The sequence below is a fragment of the Salvelinus namaycush genome, chromosome 21 (genome assembly GCF_016432855.1).
Source record: "Salvelinus namaycush isolate Seneca chromosome 21, SaNama_1.0, whole genome shotgun sequence".
Classification (NCBI taxonomy): Eukaryota; Metazoa; Chordata; class Actinopteri; order Salmoniformes; family Salmonidae; genus Salvelinus; species Salvelinus namaycush.
Genome location: NC_052327.1, coordinates 46,594,967 through 46,614,492, shown reverse-complemented (window position 1 = coordinate 46,614,492; position 19,526 = coordinate 46,594,967). Strand labels below are relative to the sequence as shown.

Sequence of the window (19,526 nt, the reverse complement as noted above, 5' to 3'; positions counted from 1 at the left end):
AATACCCCATAATGACAAACAGGTTTTTAGACATTATGTGACAACACATACATGCTATGTGATTTCAATGAGTCTTTCTCCATTCTGATTGTTTTATACTGTTCAATTCAACTTCAACCAAAACACATTTCCTGCATTTCCATTCATCTGAGATCATTTCCACACTGCCATGTAGGGCTGCACGGTATGGGCAAAAAAACAAGGCCTGATTTTTAACCAAATGTTGCAAAATGACTCCCTGATTAAATAAAGGTAAAACATATTTATTTGTATTTTTATATGGGCGAAAACTCTGTAACCGTAGCCATGGCCTTTAATGTATCCATGACTCACTAGGGAAACTATGGGAGCTGGAAAGGTTACACGGTTAATACAATTGAAGGGTTGAATAAAGAGTAACTGACTTGCCTGTGCCTGTGGCAAACGCAGAAAAGTAATTAAATGAACAAACAGTTGGGGTCAAATGGCTGGAATGTTATCTCTGAACAACATGCTTAGGTAACAATACGCACAATTGTACTTCATTGTAATGTCAGAACTAATTAATCATTATTGAATCACCGCTTAAGTTCAAAACTGTCTGTGATCTGAACCCTGAAATCTTAACAACCATCTCCCTTTCTCTGTGGTTTACTGTTCACCTTTATATTTAAACTAACATTGTAGTCTACACAACTTCTTAATTCCACTTATGAAGTTTATTTTCATTTCTGAACTTAGTGCCAAATGCAAAACTGTAAAGGGCCCATTGTTTTCATGTTTACAATGTTAGAATGCCTTAAGTAGCCTGGTCCTCCATTTAATATACCTTAAAGAGCATGGTGTGTTCAGCGCACTGCAATTTAGCAGAAAACCACAGGGGAATTTCTCACTGTTTAGAAGCAGCATGCTGAAGTGGAAATGGTCAATGTCTTTAGGGGGGATTATGTCCTCTGTCAAAGGCTAGTTAATCTGCTTTTTAGGCAGATCAAGGCTATTCTGCGCGGGAGGCCGAGGGTGAGAGGGTGGGTGGGTGGGTGGGATGGAGGGAGGGAGGGAGGGAGGGATGGTCTGGTTACTGACTGACTAGGTCCTGTGTGCTTGGCTGTTTTAATTAAGACCTGTATTGTGGTGTGCATGACAACTAGTACCAGATCAATATTTAAAAATATATATTTCACCTTTATTTAACCAGGTAAGCTAGTTGAGAACAAGTTCTCATTTATAACTGTGACCTGGCCAAGATAAAGCAAAGCATTGCGACACAAACAACACCACAGAGTTACACATGGGAAAATCAAACGTACAGTCAATAACACAATAGAAAGATCTATATACTGTGTGTGCAAATGTAGTAAGATTGGGGAGGTAAGGCAATAAATAGGCCATAGTGGCGAAATAATTACAATTTAGCATTAACACTGGAGTGATAGATGAGCAGATGATGATGATGATGTGCAAGTAGAGAAACTGGGGTGCAAAAGAGCAAAAATAAATAACAGTATGGGGATGAGGTAGTTGGATGGGCTATTTACAGATGGGCTGTGTACTGGTGCAGTGATCGGTAAGCTGCTCTGACAGCTGATACTTAAAGTTAGTGAGGGAAATATAAGTCTCTATGTCACGACTTCCGCCGAAGTCGGTCCCTCTCCTTGTTCGGGCGGCGTTCGGCGGTCGACGTCACCGGCCTTCTAGCCACCACCGATCCACTTTTCATTTTCCATTTGTTCTGTCTTTGTCTTTCACACCTGGCTTCACTCAACCAATTACTTGTTTATTATTTAATCCTCTGTTCCACATGTTTTGTTTGTGAGTGATTGATCTTTGTACATCGGTCCGTTTTTGTGGGCTCGTGATGTTACTTTGTATTTTTGTAATTTTGAGTAAAGTACGTTGATTACTCATATCTGCTGTCCTGCGCCTGACTCTCTACACCAGCTACACACAGGACCATTACACTCTAGCTTACAATATATCGGAACACAGATATTATCGGCTGATATTGACCTTTTAACGCTGTATCGTATCAGCCGATAACTGATACTCAATAAATAGGATGAATAAAGTGAATCTCTGGGCTGAACACTAGCGGCACTTCTCATGATGTCATTATTGTTACAATGTATGAAATCAACATTAGAAGCTATTTTATATTGGTTGGGCTCAAATGACAATGTGCCGAACAGCACGGCACTCTTCTCTAGAGGAGGGGAGGAATACACATACAGGCCTTCTGGTTGACTCTTCTCTAGAGGAGGGGAGGAATACACATACAGGCCTTCTGGTTGACTCTTCTCTAGAGGAGGGGTGGAATACACATACAGGCCTTCTGGTTGACTCTTCTCTAGAGGAGGGGAGGAATACACATACAGGCCTTCTGGTTGACTCTTCTCTAGAGGAGGGGAGGAATACACATACAGGCCTTCTGGTTGACTCTTCTCTAGAGGAGGGGAGGAATACACATACAGGCCTACTGGTTGACTCTTCTCTAGAGGAGGGGAGGAATACACATACAGGCCTTCTGGTTGACTCTTCTCTAGAGGAGGGGAGGAATACACATACAGGCCTACTGGTTGACTCTTCTCTAGAGGAGGGGAGGAATACACATACAGGCCTTCTGGTTGACTCTTCTCTAGAGGAGGGGAGGAATACACATACAGGCCTTCTGGTTGACTCTTCTCTAGAGGAGGGGAGGAATACACATACAGGCCTACTGGTTGATTCTTCTTTAGAGGAGGGGAGGAATACACATACAGGCCTTCTGGTTGACTCTTCTCTAGAGGAGGGGAGGAATACACATACAGGCCTACTGGTTGACTCTTCTCTAGAAGAGAGGAGGAATACACATACAGGCCTTCTGGTTGACTCTTCTCTAGAGGAGAGGAGGAATACACATACAGGCCTACTGGTTGACTCTTCTCTAGAGGAGGGGAGGAATACACATACAGGCCTTCTGGTTGACTCTTCTCTAGAGGAGAGGAGGAATACACATACATGCCTTCTGGTTGACTCTTCTCTAGAGGAGAGGAGGAATACACATACAGGCCTACTGGTTGACTCTTCTCTAGAGGAGAGGCGGAATACACATACAGGCCTTCTGGTTGACTCTTCTCTAGAGGAGAGGAGGAATACACATACAGGCCTTCTGGTTGACTCTTCTCTAGAGGAGAGGCGGAATACACATACAGGCCTACTGGTTGACTCTTCTCTAGAGGAGGGGAGGAATACACATACAGGCCTTCTGGTTGACTCTTCTCAAGAGGAGGGGAGGAATACACATACAGGCCTACTGGTTGACTCTTCTCTAGAGGAGGGGAGGAATACACATACAGGCCTTCTGGTTGACTCTTCTCAAGAGGAGGGGAGGAATACACATACAGGCCTTCTGGTTGACTCTTCTCTAGAGGAGAGGCGGAATACACATACAGGCCTTCTGGTTGACTCTTCTCTAGAGGAGAGGCGGAATACACATACAAGCCTGTTGGTTGACTCTTCTCTAGAGGAGAGGAGGAATACACATACAGGCCTTCTGGTTGACTCTTCTCTAGAGGAGAGGAGGAATACACATACAGGCCTTCTGGTTGACCCTTCTCTAGAGGAGAGGCGGAATACACATACAGGCCTTCTGGTTGACTCTTCTCTAGAGAAGAGGAGGAATACACATACAGGCCTACTGGTTGACTCTTCTCTAGAGGAGGGGAGGAATACACATACAGGCCTACTGGTTGACTCTTCTTTAGAGGAGGGGAGGAATACACATACAGGCCTTCTGGTTGACTCTTCTCTAGAGGAGAGGAGGAATACACATACAGGCCTTCTGGTTGACTCTTCTCTAGAGGAGAGGCGGAATACACATACAGGCCTTCTGGTTGACTCTTCTCTAGAGGAGAGGAGGAATACACATACAGGCCTTCTGGTTGACTCTTCTCTAGAGGAGAGGAGGAATACACATACAGGCCTTCTGGTTGATTCTTCTTTAGAGGAGAGGCGGAATACACATACAGGCCTACTGGTTGACTCTTCTCTAGAGGAGAGGAGGAATACACATACAGGCCTTCTGGTTGACTCTTCTCTAGAGGAGAGGAGGAATACACATACAGGCTTTCTGGTTGACTCTTCTCTAGAGGAGAGGAGGAATACACATACAGGCCTTCTGGTTGACTCTTCTCTAGAGGAGGGGAGGAATACACATACAGGCCTTCTGGTTGACTCTTCTCTAGAGGAGAGGAGGAATACACATACAGGCCTTCTGGTTGACTCTTCTCTAGAGGAGGGGAGGAATACACATACAGGCCTTCTGGTTGACTCTTCTCTAGAGGAGGGGAGGAATACACATACAGGCCTTCTGGTTGACTCTTCCTTGGTCATAGGGAGAGCTAACCCTCTGTGAATGTATTAGAAACCAATGGAAAGTCCAAGTTCTGCTGAAAAAGAGTTGTAACTCTATGTCCATAATTATGAAGCGATGAGAGAATGTACAGCACTTTGCATTTCCCATCAACTGCCTGAATGATAGCAGGATGTACAAGCTGGACACTGGACAGGAAGACATGCTGCAGTATATACAGACAATTGGACAGGGCGGTCTGTCTCGCACTGCTGATCCGGGACAGTCAGTCAGGCATCTGCCGGAATTGTCCGCCATGGATGGGGGGCAAATCACTTGTTATGACTTGACCTCAGTTCTGTCTAGACTAAGTATTATCTCCTCTTGCCTCTGATGGGGGCATTCAGTGGCGGGAGAGGAGAGACGTAGCTGTGCCCCCCCCCCCCCCCCCCCCCCACACACACACACACACACCTGTCTGCTGCTCATTCCAGTCAGCATCAGTGTCATTGCTACCCCCCGCTTCTCTGCCTGCCTGCCTGCCTGTCCATCAAGGTCCATTGAGGTCCATTTAGGCCCATGGCAGTGAGACCCTGCTGTGCCATATGCAGCACAGAGCCAGCCAACCAGCCAGCCTCTCATAATAAACTATGAGGGCCACTGGAAGGCTGGGGACTGGAGGTAAAAATTAATGCACCATTGGAGGAACATATTGACTGTTCGGAGCGAACAAGCCAGCCATGTCATTCAGCCTGGCCTTGTGTGTCTGGCTTCTGGGAACTGTCTTCAGTGGAGGTGCTGGGGCCTGTCTCTCCCCCACTGTAACACACCACTCCAGACCACTATTGACCACCCTGTCCACTTTATAGCTCCCATCTCAGCTTATTTATAGAATAATGCATCAGAGAGGCAGTCAGGGAGTGAAGTTAGAGCCTCTCCCTGACTCACACACACACACACACACACACACACACACACAGACACACACACACACACACACACACACACACACACACACACACAGACACACACACACACACACACACACACACACACACACACACACACACACACACACACACACACACACACACACACACACACACCACCTATAGCCTATATGGTTTGTATAGGATGCAGACGCAGAAGGTTTCGAGGCCTATAAACCAGCAGCTTGCCTGGTGTGCCACTCCCCGAGTGTCCTCTTCCTGGAAACCACCAGGTAAACTACAGATGCTGAGTGAGTTAACAACACACTATACATGTGCAAATGTGTGTGCCCATGCACACATGCACGCACACGCACATGCACACACACAGTGTCACACACTACAACTAAAATCCATAAGGTCGCTTGTAGCCAATACATTTCGAAACCCTCTTTAATGAATAACAAATAGGTAGTCGCCATGATCATGCATCTAAACTAACAACAAAGCAGCCGCTCAGCAGTGGTTTGATAATAGATTCCAGCTTGTTATTCACATGTAAAGTTCAGCCCTATAAAAAGCCAACTGTTTGGTTTATGAGGTACCTTTGGCATGGTTTCATTGTGTGCCACAGCTTAACCTCTGCCTGTTTATTTCTCATCCCTAGAAGTGGGAGGGAGGGAGGGAGGGAGGGAGGGAGGGAGGGAGGGAGGGAGGGAGGGAGGGAGGGAGGGAGGGAGGGAGGGAGGGAGGAGAGGAGAGGGGGATGTGGGCCATGGTGAATGCAGAATTGCTCTGTTTGAGCAGGATTTCTTATTAATCACACACACACTAAGCACAGCACAGTAGAAAGAACAGCACCAAACTTCCTCCCCACAGAGAGAGAGAACAAGAGAGAGTAAGGGGGGGGGCGGAAGAGATACACAGAAAAACAGAACAAGAGAGAAACAGAGCAAGGGAGAGTGAGAGACAGAAACAGAAAGATGGAGATACAGAGAAGACAGAGGGAGACAGCGTAACATTGCTGTTACACTAGGCTTTGAACCCCACCATCCCTCTGACGGACTCTGCTTTGACTACTGTTCCAGGTCGCCAGGAAAACACAGCAGGGCCATGCAGGGACACACACCTGATAAGCAGACTGCCTTTCTTCTCTCTGCTTATCACCCATGTACAGTGCCAGTCCAACAGGCCTCTCTCCACTGCATGCTCTCACTCTGACTCCTATTGAGCAGCAGGACAGCTGCCTATTGAGCGTTATGAAGGGGGAAATATATAAGCAGAGAACAGTGTCACAAGGACATGATAGAATGTATGTTTTGAGTGTCTCTATAGATATGTTGGCCTAAACATTCAGTCACCAAGGCAAGCTAACCACATGCTGTAATTAATCGAGTGTGTGTGCATGTTGAGGTGGCATGTTTGCAGTTCTTGCAGTGCTGCCAGGTTACAAACCCCGGAGAAAGACACACTGAGGACACAAACCCCAGGGAAAGACACACTAAGGACACGAACCCCAGAGAAAGAGACACTGAGGACACGAACCCCGGAGAAAGACACACTGAGGACACGAACCCCGGAGAAAGACACACTGAGGACACGAACCCCAGAGAAAGACACACTGAGGACACGAACCCCGGAGAAAGACACACTAAGGACACGAACCCCAGAGAAAGAGACACTGAGGACACGAACCCCGGAGAAAGACACACTGAGGACACGAACCCCGGAGAAAGACACACTGAGGACACGAACTCCAGAGAAAGACACACTGAGACAATAAACCCCAGAGAAAGACACACTGAGGACACGAACCCCGGAGAAAGACACACTGAGACAATAAACCCTGGAGAAAGACACACTGAGACAATAAACCCTGGAGAAAGACACACTGAGACAATAAACCCTGGAGAAAGACACACTGAGACAATAAACCCTGGAGAAAGACACACTGAGACAATAAACCCTGGAGAAAGACACACTGAGACAATAAACCCTGGAGAAAGACACACTGAGAACACACACAACATATCCACAGCCATCATTCACTCCAAAGATCAACCAATAATGGCGCTGCGGCATGTCAAGTTTTCTGAAGAAACCATTAACCTTCATAGACCATAATCAGATTGTGGATCAATCTAACATTTTCCAATTAAATTAAATTATAGACCCATACCAAACAATCAAAATACAAGACAAAGACATAGCTGAGGGAATAACACAATAAACAATTTAAGAGAAAATACATTTAAATCTGCTTTTGTTCTTTGTAAATTAATTGGGATGTACTGAGAGCAGAAAAATGAATGAGTTAATATTCAAAATGGTAATAGCATTTACAAGGAGGCACATATTATGATCATTAAAAAGAATGAATTCCAGAACAAGCTAGTTAAATCCTCCATGTCACTGTGCTGCTGATGATGAGAGAGAGAGAGAGAGAGAGAGAGAGAGAGAGAGAGAGAGAGAGAGAGAGAGAGAGAGAGAGAGAGAGAGAGAGAGAGAGAGAGAGAGAGAGAGAGAGAGAGAGAGAGAGAGAGAGACTTGAAATAACAAACAGAAATAACATTGGTTGTGGTTTCTGAGACATTTTTTGTATTATGCCAAATTAAGACAGTTATATACAATTAAAAACATTTCACAACAGATTAACTATGTTCCCTCAGGCCACTACTCTACTACCACATATCTACAACACACAATCTATGTGTACGGTGCGTATGTTATCATGTGCGTGTGTGTCTCTTCACAGTTCCCGTTGTTCCATAAGGTGTATTTTTATCTGATTTTACTGCTTGCGTGAATTACTTAATGTGGAAAAGAGTTCCATGTAGTCATGGCTCTATTTAGTACTGTGCACCTTCCATAGTCTGTTCTGGACTTGGGGACTGTGAAGAGACCTGGTGGCATGTCTTGTGGGGTATGCATTTTGTGTCTGAGCTGTGTGCTAGTAGTTTAACAGACAGCTCAGTGCATTCAACATGTCAATACTTCTCACAAATACAAGTGGTGATGAAGTCAATCTCTCCTCTACTTTGAACCAGGAGAGATTGACATGCAGATTATTAATGTTAGCTCTCGTGTATATTTAAGGGCCAGCCGTGCTGCCCTGTTAATTAAGCAGCCCCAACCAAAACCAGTCCACCGTGGAGGAGTGTTTAATGGGGTATGGGTGTGCTCTAACAGGGGCCAAGGAGGAACCCAGGGGTCAACAGCTCTGCTCTAAGCTATGCCTGTACTCCAGTACAACTCCCACTCAGAAGAGACACACTATACAGCCCAGCCTGGTCTCAACACCCAGCCAGGAAATAACCAAATACTACTGTGTGTGTGTGTGTGTCCACAGATCACTGCAGGTCTTGTGCGTGACAGACACCCATAGTCCTGGTCCTGCGTTGCTGCCTCGTCCTACACTGAATCCCAAACACAGAGGAACCAGTCGGACCTCATGAGTCACCCAGCGACCAATCAGCAGAGAGGCAGGCATAGTGTTTTCAAGCAAGTTTTTAAGCAGAAGCGTTTTCTGGGAAGAGGGCTTGGTTAACCAGAGCACATCCATCCCCACATGTGGTTAGCCTTTCCTTCCCTTCTTCCTTTTCTCACGCCATCGTTTCTGCTATCACATAGAACTTAGGGGCGGGGCGGGGCGGGGCAGGTCATGGCACACATGCTTCCCCAGGTGACTTGTGTGTGTGATATTTCAGAGGAGGGTGTTGGACCAGAGCTTAGGAGCAGGAAGGGGCCATGGTGCTTCAGAGTCATTTAGCAGCTGGGCTCCTGTTCCAGGGAACTTATACCCTGACTACACCGCTCGCATCGCGTGCCCGAGTGTTGCAAAATAAATGTAGAAATCTATATTATTCAATTATTGCACCCACACTGCTCGTGCGCGCCAACGAGCGTCTGCGTTGCCAAGGGCTAAAATAGAAGTCAGTTCTATTTGTGACGCAGATCGTGCTGCAAGTCCTGCCTCTCCCATCTCCTCATTGGTTTATAGAAGCAGGTACCCACGTGCCATCTCCTCATTGGTTATACCCACATGGGTGACTGAAAGACGAACGAGGTCGGTGGCGGTAATGCACCTAATTTATGAAAGTTGCCAATCGCAATATAAAGTCCAGAGAAGAAAAAGCCTGGAAGGAGGAGAGATGACTAGAAACGACTCGGTTGACCGTTTTATGTGTGGACTAATTGTCGGAGTAGAGGACCTTGTCCATTTCAGGTAAAATAACAACTCAATGTTTATATCAAAGAACAAATTAGCTAGCAACAGCAAGCTATCTAAATTGGACAAATTAGCTAGCAAGTGCAACCTAGCTAGCTAAATTGCCATTAATGTTTCATGCTTTTCGACCTGTCCCCAAATGAATGTAATTGGTTCAGAGTTTGTTTTGATATTTTAACCTGCGTGTCGTGATCGTGTTTGGTGTGGGAGGGCAAAATACATTTATGCACGATGGCGCACGCACGCAGCCGGTTTGGGTTCCGTGTAACTGTCTGGTTCTCTGAAGAGTAGCTTCCTCTCTGGAACAACCATCCCTCTCTCTTCACAGAATCCAGCAGAGGCCACAGTAACAGACGCACACACGCACGCACACACACACACACAGACGTGAATTACACAGAAAGATATCTGGTGACAGAGCTGCTGAGGTTTCAAATTATTTCATTTGCAAACACCCATAACATCCAAACCAGCCATGTAAATAGCCAAGCATCAGCATTTAGTGACCACACTGTCTGCAAGCCAATAGGCATCGTATCAGCTTCTAGGGCGGAGGCCTCAACTCTCTGACTTTGTCTCTTTCAGAAAGTTAATGAGGCAAAAACAACAGTCCTAAAGCACCGGTGATGGAAGACAGGCTTTCATACACTCCCGTTCAAAAGTTTGGGGTCACTTAGAAATGTCCTTGTTTTTGAAAGAAAATCACATCTTTTGTCCATTAAAATAACATCAAATTGATCAGAAATACAGTGTAGACATTGTTAATGTTGTAAATGACTATTGTAACTGGAAACGGCTGATTTCTTATGGAATATCTACATAGGCGTGCAAAGGCCTATTATTTGCGCTGTTCTGTGAAGGGAGTAGTACCAGATCTTCAGTTTCTTGGAAATTTCTCGCATGGAATAGCCTTCATTTCTCAGAACAAGAATAGACTGACGAGTTTCAGAAGAAAGTTATTTGTTTCTGGCCATTTTGAGCCTGTAATCGAACCCACAAATGCTGATGCTACAGATACTCAATTAGTTTAAAGAAGGCCAGTTTTATTGCTTCTTTAATCAGGACAACAGTTTTCAGGTGTGCAAACATAATTGCAAAAGGGTTTTCTAATGATCAATTAGACTTTTAATATGATAAACTTGGATTAGCTAACACACCGTGCCATTGGAACACAGGAGTGATGGTTGCTGATAATGGGCCTCTATACACCTATATAGATATTCCATAACAAATCTGCCGTTTCCAGCTACAATAGCCATTTACAACATTAACAATGTCTACACTGTATTTCTGATCAATTTGATGTTATTTTAATGGACAAAAAATTTGCTTTTCTTTCAAAAACAAGGACATCTCTAAGTGACCCCAAACTTTTGAATGGTAGTGTGTTTCTTTTTTTATTTTACTTTTCTCCCCAATTTTCGTGGTATCCAATCGCTAGTAATTACTATCTTGTCTCATCGCTACAACTCCCGTACGGGCTCGGGAGAGACGAAGGTCGAAAGCCATGCGTCCTCCGAAGCACAACCCAACCAAGCCGCACTGCTTCTTAACACAGCGCGCCTCCAACCCGGAAGCCAGCTGCACCAATGTGTCGGAGGAAACACCGTGTACCTGGCCCCCTTGGTTAGCGCGCACTGCGCCCGGCCCACCACAGGAGTCGCTGGAGCGCGATGAGACAAGGATATCCCTACCGGCCAAACCCTCCCTAACCCGGACGACGCTAGGCCAATTGTGCGTCGCCCCACGGACCTCCCGGTCGCGGCCGGCTGCGACAGAGCCTGGGCGCGAACCCAGAGACTCTGGTGGCACAGCTAGCGCTGTGATGCAGTGCCCTAGACCACTGCGCCACCCGGGAGGCTGTAGTGTGTTTCTAAAGGTCAGTTCTTGTCCTTTTTCTGAGGTTGTTTCTCTGAAAAATCCAGAGCCTTTTGCTAGCCTCTGCCTGAGCATACAGCTGCCATGACCCATCACGGAGTGCGTATGTGTGTGTGTGCGTGTGTCATTGATCCTCAATAAAAGGAGACAGGTTAGAGGAGACGGATGCACCCCCTCTGCACACCCCACCTCCACCCCACCTCCACCCCCCACGACCTTTGAGAGCACCCTGGAGGCCCATGGGCCCCTCCACCCCCCCTCGCTCTCCTTCATTTCTCCCTTTCTCTCTCTCTCGCTCTGAAATGAAGGGTCAGTTCTAAGAGCAGACAGGTTCTTTCCCTTTGTTGTTTTAAAGACTGAACGCCAGGTCAATGTGGCCTTGAAATAATCATAGCCAACTGAATATCAAAGAAATTGTTACAAAAAAATCGAATAAGGTGTGAAAAGTAACAGAAAAAATAACTAACAATCACATTTTTCTATGACCTTAATGTTACATTATTTTCTTTTTCGGGCAGCTATGACAGTGACATAAGCATGAGGCAATTATAGTTTCAAAATGCCCTAAAGAGATAATAATGGAATTAAATTAGATATCTGAACTATGGCCTGGGGGACATTCTTTTATTTAGCATTTTCTTTTCACATGTCAGCACAAATGGAGGCACGAGAAGCCAGTTAAATCAGTGATCTGCTATCAGTGTTCTCTCTACCCTCCATCTCACCATCAAAGCCAGTAACATCTGAGTCTTTGAGTGTATTGTTGACCACACACACATCAGTGATAGATTGAGCAACACCAACTAGGTGGGTAGTCAGTGATCCAGCAGAAACGAAAGAGCAGCAAAAGTTAATAGAAGAGAAATTGAAAAAATAGAGAGATAGAAAAAGAGAGAAAGGATTAAAGATAGAGGAAAGGAGGTAGAGAGGTAAGAGACAGAGCTCAACAGAAGAATGTGTGATGTTCATTTCCATGCCTGTTGATTCCTTGCCTGGCTCAGTCACTCTCTGTCTCTCTCTGTCTCTCTGTCTCTCTGTCTCTCTCTCTCTCTCTCTCTCTCTCTCTCTGTATGTCCCTTCTCTCCCCAGTCCTCTGTACTGTGAGCGGTGTCTGTCCCTTCTCTCTCCCCCTGGCTCCCAGCAGAAGTGGGGCAGACTGCACGTCTGGCCGTGTGAAGTCCTTTGGTTATCAGCCAAGCGTGTCGCTGTACCTGCAGCCATCTGTGAAGGGGCCGCCTGCACTCCGCCAGCCAGCCAGCCGATGTTCCACTTCCCTTGTGACAGAAATGGGGATGGCCCATACTCTCTCACTCCCTCACTCTACATGGTGGACTCTCTCTCTCTCTCTCTCTGTTGTGTTGGTAAGGCCAGAGTATTATGGGTCTGCATGAGACCACCCTCTAGTCTTGCTGCAGCTCTGCCCATCTGCTTTTCCACTCCTCACTTCATCACATGCATAATGCATCTCAGATTCTTTCAGTCTCTTTCAGTCTCTCTCTCTCTCTTTCTCTGTCTCTCTCAGTCGCTCTCTCGGTCTCTCTCGGTCTCTCAGTCTCTCTCTGTTTCTCTGTCTCTCTCTCTGTCTCTCTCTCTTGGTCTCTCTCGGTCTCTCAGTCTCTCTCTCAGTTTCTCTCTCAGTTTCTCTCTCAGTTACTCTCTCAGTTTCTCTATGTCTCTCTCTCTCAGTCTCTCAAGTGGAGGAAAGAATGCAGAGAACATGAATACCTTGATTAAAAATCAATTTTTCACTTTCAAAAGCTCCATAGAAAGGAAGAAATAAGGGTGAGCAACTGGGCAGTTTTAAAATGAGCTGAATGTTCCCTCTGAAGTTACTGTATCCGACCGTGCTATGTCAATCATTTGGATACTGTAGACTGCAGTCTATACATAATGTTGGAGACTATATTGGACTGTATTGGGCTCTGGCCCCATGTTGTGAGTGTAATGTGACATGTCATGTTGAAAGCCTAGATGACCCGGTCTGTGATAAAGGCCCAGTCTGTTGTTCTTCCAGAGAGTGCCATGCCAAATGGACTGGGTGGGGGGGATATTATCCAAAACAATAGGATTAAGGGCATGGACAATGTCCACCACCACCAAACAGGCTGGTATGGGGGTGGGCTGGGCTGGGACAATAGGGGAGAGAGGGGTGGGAGGCATGATTACAAGAGCACAAAAGCTGTCACTACAGTATCCCCCACACCCTCCTAAACACATCCCCCCAGAACTGCCAAACTACCCATCAGACGGTGTTGCGTTGGTGTCACATGGGTAGAATCTGAGCTGACCATGGCTTCTCATCTCACAAACAAACAGAGGGGTATTTGGGGGTGGGGGAGGGGTGGAGAAGGGAGGGGCCATGGAGGAGGGCTGCTGGCATCAACAGGCAACCAGGCCTGAGGGAAAAGACACACATACAGAAAGATTGCCACCTCGAAATGTTGCCCTACTGCACAGGAGTCATGGGAAAAGCAAAAAACTTGCTGTGTCAAATTAATACCATATCATATCCTTGACAGAGACGATAGACTCTACTCTCTCACTACATGGGGAAGTCAAAATGAAAAGGGGCCTTTATGAACCAGCAATTACTACTAATCAATTAACAAATACAACTTCACAACAGCTCCTATTCTGTTCCATTTAAGATGGAAGAAATAGCATGCAGAAACCCTCGGGACTTAGGGACAAACATCCAGATAGAGCTGGATGAACCTCGCAGGACATGCTTGTCAGAGTCAGAGCCACAGGCAGATGTTCTACACAAGCTGACAGCAAACACAGATTAACAACAGAGAAAGCTGCCTGCTGGAAAAAGGCCTTCACACATGCATGACACTCTGCACGGAAATGCCTTCTGTAAGCACTGAGCAGCAGATCCCCAGCCAAACACTCACTCCCTCTCAAAACACTAAGCATTGAGCACACTAGCAGAAACTCAAGCTGACACGGTGTTCTCCAGTCCCAAGATCTGACTGAGAGTGAGAGAGGGCTGGGCAGTATACCATATTTGACTATATACTGGTATTGATGCACGGACTGGTTTGGGTTTTTACTTGACCTTCTATAACAGTATTTGAATGTTCGGTTTGTTAAATGTGATGCGCCGTGTGTAACATCCATTTGTATAATTTATTCTGATACTTGAGTCGATCTCTTTCTGCTCTCTCTCCCTCCATGCTGCTTTCCACACAGACCTAGCCCCGCCCCTGCCACTCAAGGAGTGTATTTGTTTTTGCTTGTCCAAGAGACACTTGTGTTCAGTCTGCATGGTCAATTTTATTGGTTGATTTATTTATTTTAAAAAATGCCTACATAAATTAAGGTTAAATAAAAAAATACAAAATTCAAATAAAATACATAGTCAATGCAGCACATGCAACAATGTTGATGACAACGATGCTGTTTACACTTTGCGTTTTAATATAAATTCACAAGCGTTCTATAAATACACTATTAATTTGTGTTTCTTACATCTGCAAACAGAAAGTTTGTCTTTTCTGTCTTTTCTAAATCGTGTTAGCCGCTAATGCTAATCGCTAGTTAGCTGGCTAAGCTAATAAATATACTGAGTCAGAGCAAACGTAGCTAGCTATACAGCCTGATACCAGTGATGGTGTAGGCCTAAATCAGCATGTTGTTTGTGCAACAGTATCTTCTCAACCAAAGAGGATTAGGCAAAGCATGAATATGTTAGCTACATGAAGTAGCTAAGAGAAAACCTTTAATGTAGGCAATAGGGCCCCCTAGAAACACTGGTTCTTACACTGTCACAATAACTCCTCCCTAGCATTTTAATTTGTTGTCATTTCAAACAACATATCCAAAGTGCCCACTATTATATTGTTACTATACAATTATAGAAATCATTCTATTTCCATGATTCCAACAGTTCACCTAAGTGTTCTGATCTAAATTGTCAAAAGTCATATTGCAATTGCAACATATGGTTAAAAAAAATGCCTAGATTTTTTGCCAATGTCATGCAGCCCTAGATGGTAGTGGGGAAATGATCTCAAATGTGTGCAGGAAATGCAGAAATTGATGACAATAAAGACAATTATTTTTGGTTGAAGTTGAATTGAACAGTACAAAACAATCAGAATGGAGAAAGACTCATTGAAATAATTTAGAATATATGTGTTGCCACCCTAGGATCACACACTCCTCAAAAAGCAATTTAGAAATGGTTTTATTATAAAACATTAAATACCGTCACATACCGTCATACGGTCAAACATTTGAAAAGTACTGTGATATGATACAGTATTTTGGCCATATCGACCCGCCCTAGAGTGAATGGGCCTTGCAGCCTTGAATGTTGTCAGTTCTGAAATTTTCAGGAATCAAGACATTATGCATACTTCAACCAGTTAAAGATAATTGCTCTTCTTTCTGATCTAGTCTCTCTGTCCACATAACAAAGTTGTTACAGAAAATGTGCTGACAGAATAGAATAGAGCCTGTAGAAATAGGCTACACACAGTAACGTTACAGTCTAACTGTGTATTGCCTGCAAATGCTCTGTTCAGCCTGGCCTCCAACCTGTCATTTCAGGTCTGTCAGAACTCAACCCGCACCCATCTGTTCCTCACCAAACCACACCGCCAGAGCAGCACACCTGTGAACCATTTCACCAGACAGACACATCAGAGCACTCACATATCCCTCCCGCTTCAACAGGGATCTGGCTGACACACAGTCACTGCCTGCTCTCACAGTTCCTAGTACCACCTTTCCCTGGCTTAGCTTATTCTATGAAACACTTTCACAAATGAATACCACCAAGAGTGAACACTAGATTTTTATTTATTTTCAGATAGACTACTTTGAATAATGCAAAGGGGATGCTTGAAATGTTCTGCAGATTTTTATAATCTTTATAATGTACTGTATGTAAAAAATAGCATTTTGCATGTAATGTCTTTTTCGTTATGTGTCGGACCTAAGTAAGACTAGCTGTCGCCATTGGCGTCGGCTAATAGCGATCCTAATAAAATAAAGAAAGACAAATAAATCTGTAAGCTAAAGTAAAAGCATGAGATAGGCCTAAACTCTTGCAACAGGCTATTTGTGTATTGACACAACAGGGAAAGCCATGATCACTATCCAAACTATGTCCAGACCTGCTGATGACAGTGAGCAAAACTATCAAAACTCTCTACTCTGCATTTCAACATAATAGCTAGGAAGCTCAGCTCTAACTTAGTCAGGGGGTAGCTTGGCCCCAGATTCCTGGGTTTTTCCTGCAATTCTAATCAAAGTTGAAACCATGCGACCTTGGAATGGAAGCTGGGGTCACGGCCCTATGAGGAAGATATCAATCAGCCAGCTCCCAACAACAGCTGAGTGTGAGGGCAGAGGAGTGAGAGCTGAATGGACAGACTCAGCCTCTCTCTCACTTTCTCTATGTCTCTTTCTTTCTCTGTCTCTCTCTCTCTCTCTCTCTGTCTCTGGCTGTCTCTTTCTCTGTCTCTCTCTCTCTCTCTTTCTCTGTCTCTTTCTGTCTGTCTCTCACTCTGTCTCTCTCTCTCTGTCTCTCTGTCTCTCTCGCTCTCTCTGTCTCTCGCTCTCTCTGTCTCTTTCTCTCTGTCTCTTTCACTCTTTCTGTTTCTCTCTGTCTCTTTCTCTGTCTCTTTCTCTTTATCTCTGTATCTTTCTCTCTGTCTCTTTCTCTCTGTCTCGTTCTCTTTATCTCTGTCTCTTTCTCTCTGTCTCTCTCACTCTTTCTGTTTCTCTCTGTCTCTTTCTCTCTGTCTCTTTCTGTCTCTTTCACTTGTTCTGTTTCTCTCTGTCTCTTTCTCTATGTCTCTTTTTCTGCCCTCTGACATATAGCAATAAGGGTACTCACCTCATAGAAGACAGAAAGTGGTCCCTACATCTCTCCCTCCCTCTCTCCTTCCCTCTTTCCCTCCATACATCTCTCAGAGATCCACAGAGCATTCAAACACACATCAGCACATAATGCCTGTATAGATGGAGAACAGATCAATGGTACTAAATTGATCTTGAGAAAAAGCTAGAGGGTTGCACAGTGCATTTAAAGATACAAACACAATGATTAGGGAGGGAGACAGGGGTCATTGGTTATCATCATAATGGTCTCTTTGCACATGGATGGTCCCTATCACCGTTTTCCACAAGTGAATGTGGCCATTTCCATGGCTGCTCCTGGCTGCTGATCCACATAGCAAGCAAGAACAGAGAAGGTAGGCAATTAATTTGTCTCCTTTCTTGCCATGGTGAAAGGCAAGCCAGGGAACGCCATTTCAACTAATTACCTTGCACAGTGGAGTCTTGTTTAAACTCTAATTTTCATGTTAATGCAAGCCTCTTTGGCAGTTGAGTTGAACATGCATAGCTCTCTAGCCAGTCTGCATGTAAATCGATCTGTCTGGATTGACATAAAGGATATGTCCATGCATGTAGCTTAGGTTTCACAAATGTAGATATTAATACTGTACTCTTAAATTGGTTTTAATTTCCTACTTAATAATCTGTCAGTTGTCCCTCTCTTACTAAAGCTTCAGCTATATGATTCGTTAGGATATAGGCCTAAATTGGAATGAAATGCTTCCAAATGACTAGGCCTACACAATTTGTTTGGGCACAACTTAGACCTACAATAACATTCACACTTTAAAAAAATTAAGATAAATCAAAACTAAATCAAAATCAAAACTAAATGTGATTGTATATGTAGTTGCTGGTTTGTTACAAAGGGTTGTGTTCCAAGTTTTACCAGTAGAGGGAGCACGGACTAATAGTAAAATAATACTCACGCAAATGGCCATTATAAAAACATCAATTTTCACATTACACCATTCAGTTTCCATGAGTTGGTTGACCAGAAAAATACATGAATGCTTCCTTTTTTCGGGTTAATGACAAGAATATATGTCAAGAAAACTGCAGTGCACTTCTAAAGAGCATGGATGGGTAATAGGAAAAGATTATGGATATTATTAGATGACCAAATAGCATTTGTCCTGGTAGTCATCACAACATTGAGGTACTATATACAAAATTAAAATTGGACTATAGGACCTGGCTCTATCTACTCTGCCTTATTCCAAGAAATAAGGCTATTTACCATGTGAGACATAGTAAAAGAACAGAACAGAATAGAAGAATACTGTAGCACTCTTAAAATACTCTTGTCTTCATTAGGGCAAAGCATTTTTCACAATTCCCTCAATGGGATTAGTCACAGACGTAATGCAGCAACAGCAGTAGGCTACATAAGCATGTCTTTGCTTTGATTGAATATTTAATTAATCTTTGCACCAAAAAAATAAACGTTATAAGCACTAAACATTTAACCACAAATTGAGAATTGAGGTTTTAAATTTAGACAAATGAGGCTAAATTAGCTTTCCAGTTGCGTGACTATTTTCTGAACTGCGATGTTCTTCCTTCTCGCCCTTTCTTTCTCCTCTGTATGGAGTAATGGTCTAATTTCAAGAGCAAGATTATTCGTAATCAAATGCAACAACTTTCAAATTATGATTTTGAAATGTATTTGTAGCCGACTTGATTCAAATCGTGGGATAGATATCGCATGGGAAACAATAATTATGACGGCTAGGAATACAGACTGTAGCCTACATAATGATTCGACCATAGATTTCACACTATATGTTTGCAACCAGAGCTATTATGACAATCGGACACATAAAGAAACCAATACGGAGCAAAACTAAACACTAAACAGAAAATGCATCATTGTATAATTTTGTGATACAAAGAAGCAATAGGGTGCATGACAGTTTTGCCTCTTATCTCTCTCTTGTAAACAACCCAAGTCGCGAATATAATTGTATACAAGACTGGTTGAACTCAAACTTCAGATATAAACATATCTTACCTTCGTACACAGGGGCCATCGGTGCAAGGACTTCTGTTATTCATGGCAAAAAATAAAGCAAGATATCTGTTCAGAACTCAATAAAAATCTGCCATCTTGAGCCACTGACAGAGTCTCTGTCTCCTGCATTACTAGCCCAGTTTATTAGTGAGAAAACATGTCTAAAATCCCATCCAGGGTTCCAAATTCGTGCTCAGTCCACGGGAAAATTATAGAGGAAGATTTCTGCAACACAACCCCGCCGATTGTGAATTGTTTTTGGCTCAAATGTTGAGCCAAATTGCAGGTTGACTTGAGCTAGTGTATAACATGACTGTG

General features: G+C 44.1%; 1 protein-coding gene across 1 annotated transcript in view; it reads right to left on the bottom strand.

The window, feature by feature from the left end:
* LOC120066429 (homeodomain-interacting protein kinase 2-like) overlaps positions 1–19,526 on the bottom strand; it is a 134,655-nt gene extending 115,129 nt beyond the window's left edge. Inside the window, exon 1 of the mRNA XM_039017789.1 lies at positions 19,209–19,526. Coding sequence (XP_038873717.1) covers positions 19,209–19,227 — 19 coding nt within the window. The 5' untranslated portion in view covers positions 19,228–19,526. The remainder of the gene's footprint in view (positions 1–19,208) is intronic.